The sequence below is a fragment of the Myodes glareolus genome, chromosome 1 (genome assembly GCF_982192425.1).
Source record: "Myodes glareolus chromosome 1, mMyoGla1.1, whole genome shotgun sequence".
NCBI classification, from domain to species: Eukaryota; Metazoa; Chordata; class Mammalia; order Rodentia; family Cricetidae; genus Myodes; species Myodes glareolus.
This window is the reverse complement of record NC_142026.1, coordinates 66,747,071-66,769,181: the sequence shown is the minus strand read 5'-3', so window position 1 is coordinate 66,769,181 and position 22,111 is coordinate 66,747,071. Positions and strand designations below refer to the sequence as shown.

The 22,111-nt window shown below is 45.6% G+C and overlaps 1 protein-coding gene and 2 long non-coding RNA genes across 6 annotated transcripts; 2 read left to right on the top strand and 1 right to left on the bottom strand.

The window, feature by feature from the left end:
* Positions 1–6,041: 6,041 nt before the first annotated feature.
* Pnma8a (PNMA family member 8A) lies at positions 6,042–10,749 on the top strand. 2 transcript variants are annotated; one of them, XM_048431663.3, is made up of 3 exons: positions 6,042–6,307; positions 6,529–7,820; positions 8,312–10,749. In XM_048431663.3, exons 2-3 carry the CDS (start codon positions 6,542–6,544, stop codon positions 8,326–8,328), a joined length of 1,296 nt encoding a protein of 431 aa, XP_048287620.1. In that variant the 5' UTR covers positions 6,042–6,307; positions 6,529–6,541; the 3' UTR covers positions 8,329–10,749. The 2 variants fall into 2 exon arrangements, with proteins under 2 accessions (XP_048287620.1, XP_048287621.1); XM_048431664.3 differs by having other exon boundaries at positions 6,042–6,313.
* Positions 10,750–12,381: 1,632 nt separating this feature from the next.
* On the top strand, positions 12,382–17,204 carry LOC125398767 (uncharacterized). Of its 3 annotated transcripts, none has more exons than XR_015003022.2 (3): positions 12,382–13,127; positions 16,596–16,751; positions 17,041–17,178. It is a non-coding gene; the product is annotated as an uncharacterized LOC125398767 (long non-coding RNA). The 3 variants fall into 3 exon arrangements; XR_007231528.2 differs by lacking the exon at positions 12,382–13,127 and adding an exon at positions 14,276–14,352 and having other exon boundaries at positions 17,066–17,204; XR_015003021.1 differs by lacking the exon at positions 12,382–13,127 and adding an exon at positions 14,276–14,352.
* Positions 16,994–21,955, bottom strand: LOC125398766 (uncharacterized). Its single transcript, XR_007231527.3, has 3 exons — positions 21,812–21,955; positions 20,306–20,378; positions 16,994–17,280 (listed from the first exon to the last, which is right to left on the bottom strand). It is a non-coding gene; the product is annotated as an uncharacterized LOC125398766 (long non-coding RNA).
* Positions 21,956–22,111: the final 156 nt, after the last annotated feature.

Here is a 22,111-nt window from a genome sequence, read left to right as displayed (position 1 = left end):
AAACAAAAGGCTTGACCTGGGTTCCTGGTTTTGTGGCCACAGCTTCTCTATGGAATGCTGCTCCAGAGCAAGCCAGCAGCCAGAGCACTTATTCCCAGGCAGTTCAGGCTGGCATCTGGTGCTGTAACATGAGCCTCTCCCTCCACATAATCCTCAGATTTTGTTAGTTATTTACAGAAACCCGGTGAGAAGAAACTCAGAAAGGACCAGGATAAGGTTGCCAAAATGAAGCTGCTGAACCATTGGGTTATTTTCTTTTTCTCCCTTCCTCCCTCCATCCCTCCCTCCCTCCCTCACTCCCTTCCTTTCTTCCTTTTTTTAAGACAGGCATTCTCTGTGTAGCCCCTGGCTGTCCTGGAACTCACTCTGTAGACCAGGTTGACCTCAAAATTGCAGATCTGTCTGCTTCTCTCTCCTGAGAGCTGGGATTAAAGGTGTGCATCACAACCATCTATTTTAAGAACAGGTGTTCTTAGGGCTAGAGAGATGGCTCAGAGGTTAAGAGCACTGACTGCTCTTTCAGAGGTCTTGAGTTCAAATCCCAGCCAACCACATGGTGGTTCACAACCATCTATGAGATCTAGTGCCCTCTTCTGGCAGGCAGGCATACATGCAGGCAGAACATTGTATACATTCTAAATAAATAAATAAATTTTAAAAATTCTGCTTTAAAAAAAAAGAATGAGTATTCTTAAACTGTTTCTACTAGTAATTGCCTTTTGCCCAAGACATTTTTTACATTTATTTATTTTATTATTATGTATACAACATTCTGTCTGTACGTATGTCTGCAGGCCAGAAGAGGGCACCAGACCTCATTACAGATGGTTGTGAGCCACCATGTGGTTGCTGGGAATTGAACCCAGGACCTTTGGAAGAGTAGGCAATGCTCTTAACCACTGAGCCATCTCTCCAGCCCTGCCCAAGACATTTTTATATGACCCCAATATAAAGATGAATAAAATAAGTATAAAAGTCCAACATTTATTGTTAATGAATCATAAAATGTATTTCAAAACAGTTATATATATATATATCTAATATTTTATTATTAAGTAAAAATCAAAGGTTAGTGCCAATAAGATGACTATCCTTGCTTATCCTAACATAAAAAATTAAATCCCAGTCGAATATTTGATCTGCAGAACATAGAGAATCTTCAACGGTTTTCAAAATTAATATTTTGACTTTATAGCCATCGTGCTGAGAATGCCATTTTGCAGAAATATGCAGCATAGAATAGCAGACCTATGTTGGTGAGATGGCTCGGTAGGTTAAAGAGCTTGGTCTGTAGGTCAGGTGACCTGAGTTTCAACCCTGGCTCCCGAGGGCGAGAAAAGCCAAACTCCTTTAAAGCTGTCCTCTGATCTCCACATGTGTGCCCTGGAGCCTGTAGTTGCCCCCATACATAGACACATACACAAAATATTCAAACACCTGAATGATTGTAATAAAAACCAAAGTTATCTATGACCTTCACACAAGCACTGTGACATGTGCACACTTGCTTCACAATACATACCTCATATGTGTTCTTTCATGCACACACACACACACACACACACACACACACACACGATAAAAATTTAAAAACAGAGTAAGTATGTTAGGGCACAAGCTAGAGTCATCAGAGAGGAAGGAGCCTCACTTGAGGAAATGCCTCTGTGAGATCCAGTTGTAAGGTATTTTCTCACTTAGTGATTGTTGAGGGAGGGCTCAGCTGGTGGTGGGTGGAGCCCTCCCTGGGTGGCTGGTCCTGGATTTTATCAGAAGGAGCAGAGCAAGTCAGGGAAAGCAAACCAGTAAGCAGCAACCTCTACGGCCTCTGTATCAGTTCCTGCCTCCAGGATCCTGCCCTGCTTGTCCATCCTTTCCTCTCCAACTCGCTAACTAAGTCTTTTTTTTTTTTAAAGATTTATTTATTATGTATACAGTATTCTGTCTGCATGTCTGCTGCAGGTCAGAAGAGAGCACCAGATCTCATTACAGATGGTTGTGAGCCACCGTGTGGTTACTGGGAATTGAACTCAGGACCTCTGGAAGAGCAGTCAGTGCTCTTAACCTCTGAGCCATCTCTCCAGCCCTAACTAAGGCTTTTTCCAAGTTGCTCTTGGTCAGAGTGTTTTATTACAGCTGTAGAAAGATGGTGAGACACTGGGCTTCTGAGGAATCAAGTTAAACGGAAGAGCCTTGAGCACAAGAGGAACCCTGACAGAACACGGACAAGACGATGTCCATCGACCATCTCTGTGCCCAAGGTGGGTGGGTTAGCACATCTTTTTGAAAAAAGGGAATCTAGGAGGAACCCATCTACCCTTGTTTTGGTTACTTTTACTTATTGTGACTATGATTATTATTTGTTGCTGTTGACTTGACACATGCTAGGTTCATCTGAGAAGGGGTAACCTGGACTGAAAAAATGTCCCAATCAGATTGGCCTGGAGGCAAGTCAGTTGACAACTGATGTGGGGGAAGGCTCAGCCTACTATGGGCGGTGCCACCCCTGGGCTAATGCTTCTGGCTGTATAAGAAAGCAAGCTGAGCAAGCCAGTAAACAGTGTTCCTTCATGGCCTCTCTGTGAGTCTCTGACCAAGGTTCTTGTCCCAACTTTTCTCAGTGAAAACCCTTTGCTCCTCAAGTTGCTTTTTGGTCATGGCGTTTATCACAGCAATAGAAAACAAACTAAGACCCCTTAAACTTTCTCTGCAGTTGGTATTTCTAGAAATTTGATGGGTTCTCAACTAAACTACACAGCAGGGTAAAGGAGAAACCTGAAGTCTAGTCAGGTAAAGTGGCACAAGCCTTCTATTCCAGGACTCGAGGCGCTGATGTGTGTGTGTGTGTGTGTGTGTGTGTGTGTGTGTGTGTTGTGTGTGTGTGTTGTGTGTGTGGGGGGCGCTTGAATTTGAAGCCGGCCTGAGCCACACAGTCAGAATCCGTCTTAAAGCAAAAGAAATGGAGCCAGACATGCTGACTCAAGTCTGCAATAGCACTAGGGAGGCAGCAGAGTCGATGCAATCAGAAGCTCAAGGCCATCCTTGGCTAAATAGCAAGTATGCGGCCAGCGTGGACAATATGACATCTCATTTCCAAGCAAAAACAAAAAAACCAATCAAACACAAAAGAAACCCAAGGCTAAAGGGAGAGGAAGAAGATTAAAAAAAAAATGGCCCCAAACACAAAGCAGAAATGGACAGAAAGGTTGGAGTTGCAGAGATGTGTTGTCTTGGAAACCACTCTGCAAAATGTTGTCATGGAAACCAAAGGGCTATGTGTCGTCATGGAAACCACAGTAAGACTCCTATTAGGGATGCTTTAGAACTATTTTTAAATCCTCTGGCAATCCGGGTGGGTCCTTAACATGAGATCGGGCAGGCAACTGATGCCACTAAGCACCTGTGTGTATATAAACATACACACATATATAAAGTTTCTCTACCTATTTATGTATTTTTTTCTACATGAACATGACATTTATCTACTTTTTGGTCGAGGCAGTCTCTCAAACCCTAGACTAGCCTCAAATTTGAAAAGCATGTATGTAAGGATGACCTTAAGCTTGCTCTCTCTCTCTCTCTCTCTCTCTCTCTCTCTCTCTCTGTCTCTCTCTGTCTCTCTCTGAGACAAGGTTTCTCTGTGTGCCAGCCCTGGCTGTCCTAGAATTCTCTCTGTAGACCAGGCTGGCCTCGAACTCAGAGATCCCACCCGCCTCTGCTTCCTCCCTGAGTGTTGGGATTAAAGATGCATCATCACTGAACAGCTGACCTTGAACCCTTAATCCACCTGCCAAGGGATCACAGATGTGCCCCGATATGCTGACTGTTAATTAATTAATTGATTATTGAGACGCAGTCATTATGTAACCTCTATCAGCCTGATCCTTCATTTGCATCCTTGACATTCCTTGAACTTTCTGGGATTCTCCTCCTGGGATAACAGGCACACACCACTATGACTGGCTTTATAAATACATTTTAATTTAATTTATTTACATTAACATTTTCCCCCTCCCTTTTTAAAATTGTTTTCAAGACAGGGTTTCTCTGTGTAGCTCTGGTAGTCCTAGAACTCACTATGTAGACCAGGCTGCCTTTGAACTCAAGAGATCCTACATTCCCAATTTTTATTTTTGTCTTATGTGCATAATTGTATACCTGCATGTATGTATGTGCAACATATGTGCACTTGGTAACCAGGGTGATCAGAAAAGGGAGTCATATTCCCTGGAGTTGGACTTATAGAGTGCTGCGAATGGAGCCAGGGGTCTACCCAAGAACAGCCAGTGCCTTCATTCACTGAGCTGCCGCTCCAGTGTGAGAGTCTCACTATCTATAGCATAGTCTGGCCTGGGACTCACAGAATTCTGCCTCTGCCTCCCAGATTCTGGGATTAAAGTTGTGAGCCACCACACCAGGCCATAAGCACATTTTAATTTTTTCTCTTAATGTATACACATAATATTGGTTTATTTTTCACTTATTTAAAATATTTTTACATCTCATTTTTATTGTTTTCCAGTTAATCATTTTCTTAGTTTTACCTATTACCACTGCATAGAATGGCAAACGAGGCACAAGTTTTGGGATGGTGAGGAGGCTCAATTGGTAAAAGTGTTCCCTGTACAAGCCTGGGACCTGAGTTCAGTCCATGTGGAAGGAGAGCACCGACTCAAGCAAGCTGTCCTCTAACTTCCACACGTGTGCCTTGATGCACATACCCTGACACACACATCATACACACATACTCACAAATGAAATTCATTTGAAATGCGGAGTCTTAGAAATAAAACTTCTTTCAAGCCCACATTTCATTGGAACACTATAATTCAAATGCATTATTTTTTGTGTTTGTGTGTTTGGAGGTGGGGTTTGCTTGCACAAGTATGCTTGTGGTGGCCAGAGGTCAATGTTTGTATCTTCTTGATTGTTCCCCACTTTCTTTATTTAAAGTTTCTCTGTGTAGCCCTGGCTGGCCTGGAACTTGCTATAGTAGACCAGGTTGGCCTTGAACTCAGAGATCCACCTGTCTCTGCCTCCTGATGCTGGTATTAAAGGCCTGTGCCACCACTGCCTGGCCTTCAGTTTCATTTTTGATGACAAAGTCTTCCGATTATTCTCAGTCTATAGGGTAAATCTCAGTTTCTGGGGTAACAGAAGTTGCCTTCTTTACATGTACTTGTGATGTGGTTGCTTAAATTTAAACATAACCCTAGTCTTGGGAGTTTTCGTCTAAGTTATAGTGGACTTCGCAAGGTCAGTAGTTTTCTTTCTTATTTCTTTGTTTACTTATCCAACAGTGCTGTGATTCACTCCAGAGGCTCAAGAGCGTTCTATTGCCAGGTTGTACCCAGAGGTTTAAGTTATTTATTTGACATGTGTGGGTGTTTTGTCTAATGTGTATCTGTACCCCACATGTATGCAGTTCCCACAGAGGCCAGAAGATGGTATAAGATTCCCAGGACTGTTGGCTGCTGGGAATTAAACCTGGGTTCTAAGCAAGAGCTGCCAGCGATAACGGCTGAGCTATCTTTCCAGCCCCGTTACTTTGTATTCTAGCAAAAACAAAACAAACAAAAAAGGAGGAAAAACCCAAAAACCCCAAAATAATAATTTAAAAATTATAAAAGTTGTCAGACACAGAGGTACATGCCTTTAATACTAGCACCCTTGGAGATAGAGGCATGTGGATCTCTGTGAGTACCAGGTGAGCCTCATCTACACAAAAAGTTCAAGAACAGACAACCAGGGCTCCACAATAGGACCCTTTCTGAGGTGTGAGGGTGAGATATATGCGTTCACGTGTGTGTTTATATATATAAATTTAAAGAGAAAAAAATAGTCAGCGGTAGAAAAAATAGCCCTGGAGGATTGTAGGATACGGACTTTTTGTCCAATGGACATCTGAACAGTCCCAGTGGCCACATCTTTTGTCCATCTTTCTTATTAAGCCCAACTACAGAACCCACAGCTAGGCAGCAATAATGCCTAGCAACCAGTGCCTGGTTGCCATGGAGACCGCCGGGGATGCAGATCTGAGGAAGCCAAGTGCGCATGAGCGCTCTTCAACGCCAACGCCAGCTCTGTGGGGCTCAGGGGGATCAAGGCCGTTTGACCCGGGTAGACTGGAGCTGGAGCCGGGCATAGACACAACTTCCTTGCTCTTTGGGGCCGGGGCCTGCTCTCCGCAATCTAGCCTCCTGTCCTTGGCCTGCCTTGACTGACGGAAGCGGGGGTGGCCAGAACATCTCCGTGAACCAGCAGCGCTCCAGACTCCAGGAAGGGGCCAGGGCCGATTGCACCATATCCGGTACACGTGAGCACTGGGGGCCCAGATTAGGGAGGAGAATCTTGAGGGGAGAGGAGTCAGGCCTCTTACAAGGCCATCTGTGTCAGAGACAAGGGTGATCTATGGTTTTGTCCATCTTTCAGGGAATCTGACTTCACTGTCTTGTCACCTTGTGAGATTCATATTTGGGAACCAGCTCACCTCCACTCCTCTCCCTCACAGAGTCTTTGTTCCATGCACAGGTAGAGCAGGAAGATGTCGGAGCCCACGGCGATGAGCTTGCTGGAAGACTGGTGCAGGGGAATGGGACTGGACATCCACAGGTCCCTATTGGTTACTGGTATTCCTGAGCACTGTAGTCATGCAGAAATCGAGGAGACCTTGAATGGGGTCCTCTTGCCACTGGGCACATACCGTGTGCTCAACAAAATTTTTTTGCGGCAGGAGAACGTCAAAGCTGCGCTTGTCGAGGTTAGCGAGGGTGTGAACCTGAGCTCTGTACCCCGCGAGTTCCCGGGGAAGGGTGGTGTCTGGAAAGTGGTCTGCAGAGACCCCACCCAGGATGCTGAATTTTTAAAAAATCTGAACGAATTCCTGGATGCCGAAGGGCGCACTTGGGAGGACGTGGTACGTCTCTTGAGGCTTAACCGCCATCCATCATTCCCGAACCCAAACCAGCCTCCACCCAACTGGGCAGAAGCCATGGGGCTGCTCCTGGGTGCGGTGGTACAGGTTATTTTCTACATGGATGCAGAAATCCGTAATCGGGAGGAAGAAGCAAGGGCCGAGGAGGCCGAGCTGATGGCGACTTGGGCATCAACAGCGAGGAGTAGTGTAAAGAAGGAACCCGGGCTGGGTGTAGAGGTGGGCTCGACTTTCAAGATGGAGGACCGAAACCACTGGAAGACTGCAGAGGATCGTGGGGACTCTCCAAAACCTCTATTTCGCAGGACTGGAGGTAAGATTCGCTCCAGGAGAAGGAAGCAGAAAAAAAATCCTAAGCAAGAACCAATATGCTGGAGAAAACCCCAAGGCAACAATTACAATAAAGCAAATTTGGAAGGCGCTGAAGCTGCAGCTGCCGGAAACTCAGAGATCCCAGAGTCTGTCAAGATCAACAAAAAACCCCTTGTGAAGCAGGAGGAGACAGTTTGGAAGAAGAAAAGAGTCTGGAAGGATCCCAACCTTCCTCGGCGTTCACCGGCCACAGCAGAGAGCCCTGGGAATCTGGAAGACTCAGATCAAGATGGTGGTCTTGAGAGCCCTCCAAAGAAGAAAGCCATGACCTGGGCCTCAAATAAGATCCCTGCCCCCATGAGGAAGAAGAAGAAGATGGGCATGGGCTCGCTCTCTTATGTTCTGATTGATTCTGAAGCTGCCAAGAACAAGCCCGTGATTCCCAAGAAAGGGCCTGGTTCTAGAAGGGCCATGTTGGTTCAAAGGGCTCCTTGGGGGCCCCAACCTACTGATGCACCTGCTTCAGTTTCCAGTGCTCAGAAGCCCAAGCCAGGAGGCTTCCCTCATGTCTCCAAAGGTGAGTGCATATAGATATGATGTGGTTAGTTAAAACAGGGGTGTAGTGTGGGGGCAGGACCCTAACAGGACCCCAGTGCATAGGGACAGTGTTTGAAACCCCCTCCCAGGTGAGGGTTAGTGAGTGAGAGCCCAGTCCTCCTTCCTAGAACCCTTGCTAGGCTTCGTTCGGGTCTCTGTCAACCCCTGACTATCTCACCCATTTCCTTCCATAGCAATGTAATGGTTTGGGGCATGTAATCGTGTAACCCCAGCACTTCAGAGACCGAAGCAGAGGGCTGAGAGTCTACGATCAGCCTGCGCTACATAAAGGTTTATAATTTGAGATTCTGTTGTTTGTTGGGGTGCAGGACTCTAAGGCTGCTGTCTCTAGGGCTGACTGGGTGTGGACGGGGGTGGGCGTGGTCCTGGACTCAGGAGGTTCCCAGGCAGTAAATATCTGATTATGCCTGATCCTGCTCTCCTTCTGGGGATATTCTGATTCATCCACAGATTCCAGAAAGCTGTGATTTGGGGAACCCTGTACCTGAGGAGGTGGAAGAGCATCGAGAAAGAAGTTTCAAGTTGGAAGCAAACTTTTCCTTTGTGGTTGAATGAAACGTGACTTTGGACTGTGTAGGGGCCTGTTTACGTGTGTGTGCTCTGACCTGCACAGGTAATGGATGTGAGGACTTAGGAGGTGTGTGTGCTGGGGTAACTCTGTGTCTTTCCTTCAGTAGGAGCTTCTTGTCACCTCTGCTCACCCTCAAAGGTGGAAGAGATGATAAGTAGCTTTAGAAAATGCTAGAACATTCATTCCCTTTTACCCACAAGAGGACTCTTGGTTATGGTTTCCCACATTTAGCCTTTATTTTCCTCTACCCTCTGCTTTTTCTTCTGGAGGCCCAGGCCTCTTGTAGAACCTGAAGTCCAGAAGGGCAGGGTGGCCATTTTGTCCCTTGTGCTGTAAGCATTTGGTAAGCTAGGCCAAAGCTAGCTTTGCGTACTTCAACTTCGGTCCTTCAGCAAGCTAGCCAGAAGTTGGTTAGGTCCCAAGAGTTGGTTCTGGAGAAAAACCAAACATCTTCTGGCCCTTGAATTCTTCAGATTTCAGAGTCTTTAAAGAAAACAGAGGGCAGGGGAGACGACTCAGCGGGAAAGAGGCCTTGCAGTGTAAATACAAGGACCTAAGTTCTAATCCTTAGGACTCATGTGAAAAGATCATGTGTGGCTGCCTGTGCCTGTAACACCAGCACATTGGTGGTGGAGACAGGTGGATCCCAAGGACTTGCTGGCCAGCTGGCCTGAACCCGTGAGCTTCTAGGCTGGGGAATCCCCCAGTGAGGAGCTGGGGGCGTGGCTCAATGGCAGAGCTTCTGCCTAGCATATGCGAGGCCCTGGGTTTAATCTCCAGAACCAATAAGAAACAAAATGGAACAAAACAGCACTTTAGTTCCCAAATGAAGCAACACCCCTCTCAGAAAGCCTGCGGGGGAGAAGCAGGTTGGTAGAGAAAAATCAGTGTCTAGACCTCGTAGAGAGACCCCTTATCATTGAGGCTTAAGTCAGATGCTCACATTATAGGAAGAAAGGGAAAATCTCTCTTTTCAAAAGTTTCTTTTAAATGGATGGATTTCTGTCCTCTGAATTTAGCGCCATTAAATCTGACCATGTTGCCGTGTACCATGCTGTGTACGTGTGAAGAGAGAGAATGGCGTCTTCGCCATCTGTGGTTTTCTAAGCTACATCTTGGGGACTCTTTTTTCATGTTTAGAAGCACGAAAGAGATGCTGGAGATACAACTCAATAAGAAAAGGGGCAGGAGCTTGCCACCAAGTCCGAGTCCCTGGGTTCAATCCCCAACACCCGCATAGTGGAAAGAGAAGCAACACCCGAGAGTTTGCCTCTGATCTCCACAATTATTCCATGGCACAAGCCCGCCCCCAGGAAATATAATAAAAAATTTTAACATTCAAAAGAAGCAGCTGTGGTGACACGTGGCTGTAATCCCAGCATGTGGAAGCTGAGGCAGGAGAATTGCTATGATTTCAAGGCCAGCTTGGGCTACAGAGGAAGACCCTGCCTCAAAATAAATAAGTAAATAAGAACATTTTGTTTAAAATATAGAAAAATGAAAACTCAACTGTGTTGCAATCTAAAATATTGAACTATTCCCTTGTGTGTATATGATAACTGTAACTAGCCATTGACTCTGTATTTTGTATATAGTTGTATTTTTCTTTCTCTCTCTGTGTGTGTGTGTGTGTGTGTGTGTGTGTGTGTCCATCTGTGCATGTGTGAGGGTTACTTTGGGCGTCACTCCTCAGCCACCCTCCACCTTTTTATGAGACAGTCTCTCACTGTCCTGAAACTGGCCAGGAGGCTGGCGGGGCAGTGGACCCCAGGGATGCCCCCCTTTGCACTGGGGCTACAAGCCTGTGCTATAGTGTTGATTTTTTGTTTGTTTGTTTGTTGTTTTTGCACAGGTTCTGGGGATCAAACTCAGATCCTTCCTCTTGCAACATAGTTTTCTAATGAGGTGTCAGGTGTGTGTCCCTTCTCCCCCACACACACTCTCTAAGTTTCTTGTAGGTGTGAACTTTGAGAAGAAAGGTGGGAAGGGAGTGGAAGGGATTTGGTCCCCTGCATGTCCTTTGACACAGTATCCAAAATGAATCTGCATCTGTGTGTTTCGCTTTCCTGTTCAGCCGTGACAGCGAGGTCCTTGCTAACCTGGTATTGCTAGCCCTCGTGAGTTTACATGCTCTTTTCCCCACTTCAGTTTTCTTGATCCAGAAACTGATCAGTTGTTAAACATTTGTCAGTGAATCAGTCAGTCGCCAGCCACTTTTCTTGTGATAATCCTTGAGACACCTTCGTGGAAGTAGCACATTGATACAACGATCAATGACTGTAAATGTGGGAGTGTAAAATAAAGTTGTGCAAATGAAGTCTCTGTGCAGTCTGTCTTGTTGGAGGAGGGTGCATGGAGGAGGGAGCTTGGAGGAAGATTTTTCCTGCTAAGTAGTAAGAGATTCACACGACCATTGTTAGTGTTCCATCAGAGAAGTTATTTGTTCTTCATTGATGTGGGCTGTCATCCATGTCTCCAATGATGTTATGGTTTCTCGACTAGGTAATAAGTGAGGCTGAATGATCTGAAAGTAGCAGTTTATTTAGGTATTTATGTTTTGGTAATAGGGATTGAACCTTGGGCCTCACATGTACTAGGTAATTACCCTACTGCTGAACCACACCCCCAGCCCCTCACTGGGGATTCTAGGCAGGGGCTCTACCACTGAGCCACACCCCAACCCCTCACTGGGGGATTCTAGGCAGGGGCTCTACCACTGAGCCACACCCCAGCCCCTCACTGGGGGATTCTAGGCAGGGGCTCTACCACTGAGCCACACCCCAGCCCTTCACTGGGGGATTCTAGGCAGGGGCTCTACCACTGAGCCACACCCCAGCCCCTCACTGGGGGATTCTAGGCAGGGGCTCTACCACTGAGCTACACCCCAGCCCCTCACTGGGGGATTCTAGGCAGGGGCTCTACCACTGAGCCACACCCCAGCCCCTCACTGGGGGATTCTAGGCAGGGGCTCTACCACTGAGCCACACAACCAGCCCTCTTTTATGTTTTATTTTCAAGCTAGGTTTCAGTGGACTCAGTGTAGGTCAGGCTGGCTTTGAACTTGTGACCTTCCTGCTTCAGTCTCCCAAGTAGATGGAATTACCGATCTGTATTATCAGACCCGACTGATGCCAGTTTATTATAAAAGTATCTGGAAAGTGAGAACTCTTTCTTCCCTCCCACCCCTTGGCAGAGGCAGAGAGCTTTAAACAATCTTACTGTGTGCGCCCGTGTGCATGGTGTGTGGGGGGACGTGTGCCAGCACAGTACACGGTACAGAGGACAGCACCGGGGGACCAATTTTCTCTTTCCACCTTTACATGGGTTCCTGCAATCTAATGCAGGTCACCTGACTTGAGGCAAGTACCTTTAACATGCTCAACCATTTCAGCTGTCCCAGGCAGAAGCTTTTTTTGGAGTGGAGATGTGTGTGTGGGTGGAGGATACAGAGACTTAACTATGCAGTCTTGGCTGGCCTGGAGCTCACAGAGATCCACCTGCTTCTACTTTCTCAATTGCTGGGGTTAATGATACGAACTACCATGCCGAGTCTTAGAAGTCTTTTAACTGGGTGGTGGTGGTACACGCCTTTAATCCAGGAACCAGGCAGGTGGGTCTCTGAGTTCGAGAGCAGCGGGGTCAACAGAGTGAGCTCCAGGACAGCCAGGGCTACACACAGAAAAACCCTGTTTTGGAAAACAAAGGCAAACAACGTCTTTTGATTAAAGTTTTCTCTTAACCTTTGAGCCATCTCTCCAGCCCTAAAGATTTCTCTTACTGGAGGCCCCTAGCCTGGGACTCCTAAATTAAAGTGACTGTCACACCAGATTCACCTGCACCCGCTATTAAAATGCAATTTTGTGGCCTCAACTGTGAAATCAGCATTTCTTGGAACTGTGTCTTGAAAATAGCATCTTGGGGATTGGTGTGTGTGTGTGTGTGTGTGTGTGTGTGTGTGTGTGTGTGTGTGTGTGTGTAGGCCAGAGGTTGATATTAGATGTTTTTCTCAAATGCCTTCCACCTTATTTTGGAGGACAAGGTCTCCCATTGACCCTGAAGCTCACTGATTGGATGAGGCTGGCCATCGAGTGAGCTCTGGGGCTCCTCCCATGCCTGCCTCCCTAACATTGCTGTACTTGTTTTTCTTTTTCTTTTTTTTTCTTTTCTTTTTTTTTCTTTTTCTTTTTTGTTTGTTTGGTTTTTGTTCATTTGTTTTTGAGACAGTTTTTCTATGTAGACCTTAGTATCCTAGAACTTGTACGGTAGACCAGGCTGACTTCAAACTCAGAGAACCACCTGCCTCTGCCTCCCGAGTGCAGGGATTAGAGATGTGCACCACCTCCATCTGGCTTTCTATATTTGGCTTTTTATGTGGGTACTGGAGATTTGCACCCAGGTCCTTACGCCTGCACGGGAAGTACGTCACTGCCTGATGCCCAGAACTGGCGTCTTTACGAACCTCTGAGGATTGTAATGTGCAAGGACGGAGAGCTGTAGGTGGACGACAGTGGGGAAGTGGGGCCCAGAGGCTAAGGTTGGGCTTTTGTGAAAAGCAAACAAGGCGTGTTCCGGAGCTGCAGAGACCTGCGGCGGTACAGGAGTTGATCTGCAACACTGCCATCTGTCGGCTGACTTGAAAGCCGTCTTTGGGCAAGGTCTTCAAAGAACCCCACGATGGTCATCTGTTGGCATCCGGTAACTCACTAGGAAACTGAGAAAATCCCCTTGGGCCTAATGTGGGGAGGTCCACGGGTAGGACCCAGGTATGGGACACATGAAGGCAATCTCAGAGCCAAACTGCCTGCCGGTCAGAGCTGCCAGACATCTATCTGACAGCCAGGGATGAGATGAGAGTCCTGGCCTTCTGGAGCTGGTGAAGGTGACAGGAATGGGTGAGGGTGGGGTGGGGACCCAGAGTCAGATTCTGTTTTATTTTGTTACAGGATCTCATTCTTTCTTTTTCTTTTCTTTTCTTTCTTTCTTTCTTTCTTTCTTTCTTTCTTTCTTTCTTTCTTTTTTTTTTTTTTCTGGACAGGATCTCATTCTGTAGCTCAGGCTAGCCTGGACTTCTCTTTGAACTCATTGTGATTCTTCTGCCTCAGGCTCCCAAGTGTTAGGATTATAGGTGTAAACCACCATGACCAGTTTATATTTTTCAGTGCTGAGGTTTTGAACCAGGGACACCCCCCCCCACACACACACACATGTTAGACAAATATTTTAGTACTGAGCTACATCCCTAGTCAATATCCAACCCTCTATACCTTTTGAGACAGGATCTCACATAGCCCAGGCTGCCCTTGAACTTAATACATAGCTGAGAACAACCTTGAACTTCAGATCCTTCTCCCCCACCTCCTGAACGTTGAGAGGATGCCTCAGTCCTGATGTCAAAATCTAGTCTTTTGCGATTAGTGCCATACCAAGGAGACAAAGAAATGTTTAAACTGAGTTCATTGTGTGGAATGTTAGGGAGAAGGTGAGAGCGTTTTCACTTTTTACACTCACTCCATCTTCCGTTAGCACACGTGGTGGGAGTGTGGCAGCACGTGGGCAGGCATGGTGCTGGAGCAGAAGCTGAGAATTCACATCTCAGTCTGCAGGCCGGAGGCAGAGAGAAAGAGCACGAGAGCAAGAGAGAGAGAGAGAGAGAGAGAGAGAGAGAGTTTGACAAGGACTTTTGAAACCTCAAATGCCCACTTCAGTGACACACCTCCTCCAACAAGGTCACACTGGTGTGGGAAGTCCTGTATTTGTGTTGTTTTACTGGTTAATGAATAATCTGTTTCAGCCAGTAGCTTAGCAGACTAGGGCAAGACGGGAATTCCAAGCAGATAGAGGAGGAAAGAAGGCCAAGTCAGGGAGACGCCATGTAGCCGCCACAGCAGACAGACGCCTCCACTGGACTAAGACTTTGCTGGTAGGCCACGACCTCGTGGTGATGCACAGATTAATGGAGACGGGTTAGTTTAGGATATAAGAACTAGCTAGAAATACGCTTAAGCTAGTGGCCAAACAGCATTGTAAATAATATAGTTTTTGTGTGATTATTTTGGGTCTGAGGAACTGAGAACTAATGAGTGGCTTCTGCCAACACCACACCTCCTAATCCTTCCTAAACAGTCCACTAACTGGAGACCAAACATTCAATATATGAGTCTATGGGGCCATTCTCATTCAAACCACCACATGCACTGAATTTTTTCTTTTTTTTTGTAATTTTAAAGATATTTAACGTGAAAAATGTCTTTTAATGTTACACTTAAAATTCTAAGGTTTATCTTATGTGTATATTATTCTATGTATATTTTATTTAATGTTTTGCTTGCATATGTGTGTGGTTGGAAAGGCATCAGATCTCTGCAAACTGGGGTTGTGAATGGTTGAGAGCCACTACTGGGTGTTGGGAGCTAAAAAAAAGGGGGGGGCTCATAACAATGATTTCTCAGACCTCCAAAATTCAAACCCCAACAAATATCACTTACATGAGTAAATGGCCCTGGTTAAAGGAACACTTTTTAAAAATTTTTATTGAGCTCTACATTTTTCTCTGTTCCCCTCCCTACCTTTCTCCTCCCCTTCAACCCTCTCCCAAGGTCCCCATGTTCCCAATTTACTCAGGAGATCTTGTCTTTTCCACTTCTCATGTATATTAGATCTATGTATGTCTCTCTTAGTGTCCTCATTGTTGTCTAGGTTCTCTGGGATTGTGGTTTGTGGGCTGGTTTTCTTTGCTTTATATATAAAAACCACTTATGAGTGAGTACATGTGATAATTGTCTTTTTGGGTCTGGGTTACCTCACTCAAAATGATGGTTTTTTAGCTCCATTCATTTTCCTGCAAAATTCAAGATGTCATTTTTTTCTGCTGTGTAGTACTCCATTGTGTAAATGTACCACATTTTCCTTATCCATTCTCCTGTCAAAGGGCATTCAGGTTGTTTACAGTTTCTGACTATGACAAAAAGCTGCTATGAACATAGTTGAGCACGTGTCCTTGTGGCACGATTGAACATCTCTTGGATATATACCCCAAAAGTGGTATTACTGGGTCTTGAGGAAAGTTGTTTCCTAATTTTCTGAGAAATCACCACACTTTTTTTTTTTTGGACACACAGTGTTTCTCTGTGTATCTCCAGCTGTCCTGGAACTCACTCTGCAGACCAGGGTGGCCTTGAACTCACAGAGATCTGCCTCCCTGAGTGCTGAAATTAAAGGCCTGCACCACCATTGCCCGGCTCACTTATTTTGTTTTTTAAAATGTCATCACACACACACACACACACACACACACACACACGCACGCACACACAATAGTATCATTATGTAGCTCAGACTGATTTGTACTCAGGATCCTCCTGCTTCAGGCCGTTGAGTACTGAGATCACCATGGCTGGCTGAACCATACCCACATGTTTTTATTCATTTATTTTATGTATTGAATGCAGGACCTCTAGGGTACTAGGCAGGTAGGTGTTCTGTGGCTGAGCTCCTCCCCTAGCCCCTTGCTCTTGGATCCACACCCAAGTCACTGAGTTGCCCAAGCCTGTCTTGAACTGTGAGTCCCCCCCCCCCCATCCCCGCAGCCTCCAGGGTGTGTGGGATCTCATAGCAGCACCACCAGGTCCAGTTTGAAGCATATGTCATTTTTTTTTTCTCTTCTGGTTTTTGAGACAGGGTTTCTCTGTGTAGCCCTGGCTGTCCTGGAACTCGCTCTGCAGACCAGGCTGGCCTCAAACTCAGAGAGTTCTGCCTGCCTCTGTCTCCCGAGTGCTGGGACTAAAGGGATGCCACCACCATCTGCTGCCACATAGCTTTAAAAACTATCTCCCCGGCTGGAGAGACAGCTCAATGGTTAAGAGCACTGACTGCTCTTCCAGAGACCCTTAACTGGGTTTCCAGCACCCACATGGCTGTAGGGGTGAAGTGAGGGGGTGGCACCTGCAGATATTGACGGAATGTTCTAGAACAATGGCAAATGTGTAACCATTGTCAGCAATTATAGGTCATTTCTGTGCTCCAGGACAGTGATGGGTGTTTCTCTTGCGCTTTTTAATCTTCCATGAGAAGATCACAGAATGTTTCAGATTAAGTCTGAAGCAAAAATTTCCTACCGTTACTTTCTCAAGACTGTGTAGACTTAACTGAGCTTTCTTTTATCAGTGCAAGGCAAGCTGTTTCTAAAACTGTCAACAGGGAGGAAAAAAGGAGGGAGAAGTCTGAACTAAATGACCAGAAAGGAAGGAGGCTCACGATGCCCACCCCAGCTAAGAAGATGTTGGCAGTTAATGGTTGCCGGGGGAGAGGGTGTGGCCATTGGTAAGTATTACAGTGGGTTATATTGATTAGCCTATTAAGTAATTTTAGGAAAATTAAGGATGATTTTAAATGCAAGCTCAAAGACAATATATTAGAGTATAAAAGAAAAACACCCTAGGGCAGGCAAGTTGTAAGTCTTGCACCTGTAGCCTGCGTGAAGCTGGTCACACAGTGGCCTGCAGTCATGTGACACAGAGAGGAGTTTTAGAAAAAAAAAGAGAAAGAAAAAAGCAAGCCCAAAGTACCAGAGACCTTATTTTATTTTTAATTTTTTTTGTTTGGTTTTAAGACAGGCTCTTATTACCTTACGCCAGGTTTAAAACACAAAATGAGCAACAGAAAAAAAAAGTGTAAGAGCGACCGAGGCCATCGACATAGAGCTGGCCAAACAGACTGAAGCCTCGCCATAGGGGATGGAGGCCATCGACATAGAGCTGGTCAAACAGACTGGAGCCTCGCCATAGGGGATGGAGGCCATCGACATAGAGCTGGCCAAACAGACTGGAGCCTCGCCATAGGGGATGGAGCCCTAGAACAGAGAAGAGAAATCGGGACAGGAGAGATGGCTCAGCTGGGAAGAGCATTGACTGCTTTTCTGGAGGGCTTGGGTTTGGTTCCCAGCACCCATGAGGCAGCTCACAACTGTCTGGAACTGCAGTTGGACACCCTCTTCTGGCCTCTGAGTATGTATGTGGTACACAGACACTCACACAGGCAAAACACCCACAGACCTAAAGTAATAAGAAAAGGTTAAAATGATGATGATGATGATAATAATAATAATAATAATAATAATAATAATAATAAGCCAGCCTGCTGGGTGTTGTGGCACACGCCTTTAATCCCAGCACTGGGGCAGCAGAGGAAAGAGAATCTCTGTGACTTCCAGGATAGCCTGCTCTACTGGTAAGTGACGCTACCTACTGGACCAACTGGTCGGCTCCAAGAATTATTCCTAAATAAATAAATAAATAAATAAATAGAGGCTGAAGAGATGGCTCAATGGTTAAGAGCACTGGCTGTTCTTCCACAGGTCCTGAGTTCAGTTCCCAGCAACCACATGGTGGCTCACAACCATCTGTAATAATAATGAGATCTGGTGCCCTTTTCTGGCCTGCAGGCACACACATGCAGGCAGAACACTGTGTATGTAATAAATACATCTTAAATAAATAAATAAATAATAAAAAATTAAGGGCCTCTATGGGGCCATTCACACATGTAGGTGAAATTTATTAAACTTCATGTTGGAAGACATAATACTTCATGTTAAACACCTTATCTTAAGGTTAGGGAATAATAAAAAAAAAGTTAAAAAAATAAGAGCAGGCAAGAAGGTTCAGTGGGTTAAAGGTGCTTGCCACCAAGATTGACAACCTGAATTCAAGCCCTAACTTTTTTTTTCCTCCAAAACAGGGTTTCTCTGTGTAGCTTTGGAGCCTGTCCTAGAATTTCCCTCTGTAGACCAAAGTAGACCAAAGTGGCCTTGAACTCACAGAGATCCGCCTGCCTCTGCCTGCCCAGTACTGGGATTAAAGGTATATGCCACCATCCTTGGACAAGCCCTAACTTCTTTATTTATTGTTATCAGTCTGCGCGCATGAATGTGTGGGTGTGAGTGAGCGAGCAAGCGAGAGATCAAGCATTTGTGTGCCCCTCTCTGGGGACTGAACTCTGATTGTCCAGCTGAGGCATGAGCCACTGTCCCACCCTGGTATTGGTTTGTAAATGTAAAACCAAACTGTCCATTTCCTGCATCCAGTTCCAGGGTTTAACATAGGACGGCAAGAGAAGCCTCTGGAGCGCTGAGTGGCTTAGCTGGTTAAGACTGTCTTAACCTTAACTTTCTGTCAAGTCTGATCATCTTAGTTTCCTGGGACCCACGATGTGGAATAAGAGAACACCCCTCCACACAAGATGTCCCAGACCTCCACATGCACACACATGCATGCAAACACACACACACAATAATGAATAAAAGTGTATGCTGGGTATGGGAGCTAACACCTTTAATCCAGCACTCGGAGGGCAGAGTCAGGTTAGATCTCTGTAAGTTCGAAGTCAGCCTGGCAACTTTGAACTACATAGTGAGTTCCAGGACAGCCAAGGCTGTGTAGAGACCTTGTTTCAAACAAAAATTATCCTGGAACTCACTATGTAGACCAAACTGGCCTCAAACTCACAACAATCTGCCTGCCTCTGCCTCACAGCACTGGCATCAAGGTATGCACCACTATAACCAGCTATTACTATTTTGTTTTTGTTTTGAGGCAGTCTGAGAGTGTAGCACAGGCTGACCTTGAACTTGCAGCAATCCTCCTGTCCCAGCCTCCTGAAGTAGATTACATGTGTGAGTCATGATACCCAGCATTTTGTACATTTTTTAAAACTTTGCCTGCCCATATGTCTGTGTGAGGGTGCTGAATTCCCTGGAACTGGAGTTACAGACAGTTGTGAGTCCCTGTGTGGGTGCTGGGAATTCAACCCCGGTTCTCTGGAAGAGCAACCAGTGCTTTTAGCCACTTAGCAATTTCTCCAACCCCACTTTGTACATTTTATTGATAATAAATAATTAGTGGGCTGGTGAGATGGCTCAGGGAATAACGATGCTTGCTTCCAAGTCTGACGACCGAGTTTGACCCCCCAGAACCCACACCGTGGAAGGAGAGAAGAGAACAGTCTTCCTCGGGATGTCTTCTGTGTGTGTGCTACTGAATAAATAAATAAAATTTAAAATTTGAAAGATCAAATTGTAAGTTAAGTCTAGTGGTGTTGGGCTTTCTGTGTTTTGCAGAACATTCAAAAGAGAGCCACCCCAGAATGTAATTTTAGGCTCTCTGGCAGCAGGGAGGAACGGTTTTTATGAACTAACTCTTGGACCTCCATTCAGAATCGTATTTATTGATTGTACACAAAGGTTGTGTTTGGGGTAAGACAAGTTCCTCATACCAAAGCCCCTTTTATACTCAATATTCAAACGTTCTCTGAAGGAAACCATGATATCCTGCAGCTGTCCGCTGTACCCAGTAATGCAAGACCACCACGTGTGACCAAGGCCATGCAACGGATGGAAAACCTCCCCAGAAAAACAACTCCATAAATCGTGGAAAACAATCACTGCTCTTGACGAGATTTCAAGGTCTCGGTACCGCCAGCAAACACTCTGCATTCTGCCCTTACCTTAGACCCGGTGAGAAACAACTGCCACACTCTAACGTTTACCCTAGCCACAGTGACAACTAGATCCCCACGACATGGGGCACATGTCTGTCCTTTCATCACGTGGGAGGCTGAGGCAGAGCATCTCTCGGTGCATTAGAGGCCAGCATATGTCCCATAGTGAGATGCTGTCTTTAATATTTATTTAGTGTGTGCGATGTTGTCTACATGTATTTCTGTGCATGCCTGGTGATGACAGAGGTCCGCGAAGGGCGTCAGGTTTCCTGGGATTAGAGTTGCAGACTGCTGTGAGCACCATGCGGGTGCTGCGAATTGAATCCAGGTCCTCTGCTAGAGAAGCCCCAAGGCTCCATCTTTAAAAAGAATGAAATTACCTTTTGTTTTGGTACCACCCTTCCTCGCTCCGGTCTTCAGACAAGTGCTGGCTCTAGCTTGGTCCCACAGATCCTGAAAAATCCAAGAGTGGTGTGATGGGAAATTAAAATAAAAATATTTATTTCTGAGTAGAAATACAAAATCTCTCTTTGCAAGGGAAACCACCCTGACTGGACCTCTAGAACAGTAAGCCGTGTGCTCACACCCATTTCAGACTGCCGTGCTTTTTTATTGCTCTTACATCATCGAGGGTGAACACATCCTTGACAGAGCCTCTGTCCATTCTTGGACAGGGAGAAGTGCCCACCATGTGGCAGCTGCTGACTTGGGCAGCCTCACAGGAAGGACATGCTCCTGCGGGGTGGGGATGTCCTGGCCAGGCCCTCTGTGTCTTATTTGGTGACTGATATCCAAGAAGAAGTCACATGAACGAAACGTTTGATGTCAGACTTGGAGAAAGAGGAGGAAAAAGCACAAGAAACACCGTGGTTGTGACATATAACACAGTCTTGGCTTTCTAACATGCTTTATTTTTAGGCCATGTGGTTTGGTCTTTATTTTCAAAGGAGACAAACACAAGAAGTGACCCGTAAGCTCATTGCCAAAATAGCGTATGGAGACATTTTAAAATAAGAAACATGGGGTGTTAGACATTTGAACAGTACAGAACTGAAATTACAGTGGCCTCTTTGCTTGTCCCTTACTTATCCCCAAAGCCAGTGACCACAGTGATTTTCATTCTCCTTCTAAAAGAGAAAAAATATTTATGTATATATCAGCATGTGTCTCTCTGTGTTTATATATATATGTATTCATTGCATATATGGATGTTTGCATCTATGTGTCTATATATGTTTGGGTATATGTACATAGTGTAAATATGTTTATTTTTGTGTATCCATTTGTCTATGCATGCTTATTCATATGTGAATACTAATGGATTACATGAAATAATAAAAATTAAATATAATTCTTTTTTTTTTAATATATGTATGGTGTTGGGGCTAGAACTCAGGGCCTTCCTCAAGCAAACAAGGTAAATGCTCTATCATTGAGCCACGTCCTGGTCCCTCACTGGGGGATTCTAGGCAGGTGCTCTAAACACTGAACCACACCTTCATCCCCTCACTGGGGGAGTCTAGGCAAGTGTTCTCCCACTGAGCCATATCACAAACCCCATGAACACAAAAACCCTTTCCTACTAAGTGTGAAGGTATGTGTCTGTAATTCCTGTTTTCTCTAGGTTAAGTCAATCATATCACAAGTTCCAGGCTAACTTGGGCTACCCAGTGAGGCTTTGTATTAAAAGACAGCAACAAAACCTCTTTCCTCTGTAAACAACCAGCCATAGATATTTTGTTAGAGCAACATAGACTGGACCAACATAGCACCTTTGGCTGTAATTATGGTGTGGATATAGAAGGCTGTGTGCTTCCAGGAGGGACAGAGATCCCAACTGTGGATCAAAATGTAAAAGATTCAAGAAGCCTGGCTCATAGTCATACCTGAGAAAGAACGGTGTAAGCACTGGCAAGGAGGAGACGTGTCTGTGACGCTGAGAGGTGAGAGGATTGTATGCCTGGAAAGACAGCGGACACATCGACTACTAGAAAGAATAAGAATAATGTCCCAAGTGCTAACTTTCCCAGCGTAACTGCAATGAAGCCAGCACCGCCCCCTGAACGACAGCAAAATGTGTTCCAGAATCGCTGAGCCCAACCAGTGTATTCTACTCACTCCACACTGGGGCCTCATCTCTCTGCGCCAAATACTCCAGTCTCCCCCCACTGTAAACAGACAGAGCA

Bases quoted from the DNA above. Each gene is read 5' to 3' on its own strand.
- Pnma8a (XM_048431663.3), top strand. From the start codon at position 6,542: ATGTCGGAGCCCACGGCGATGAGCTTGCTGGAAGACTGGTGCAGGGGA.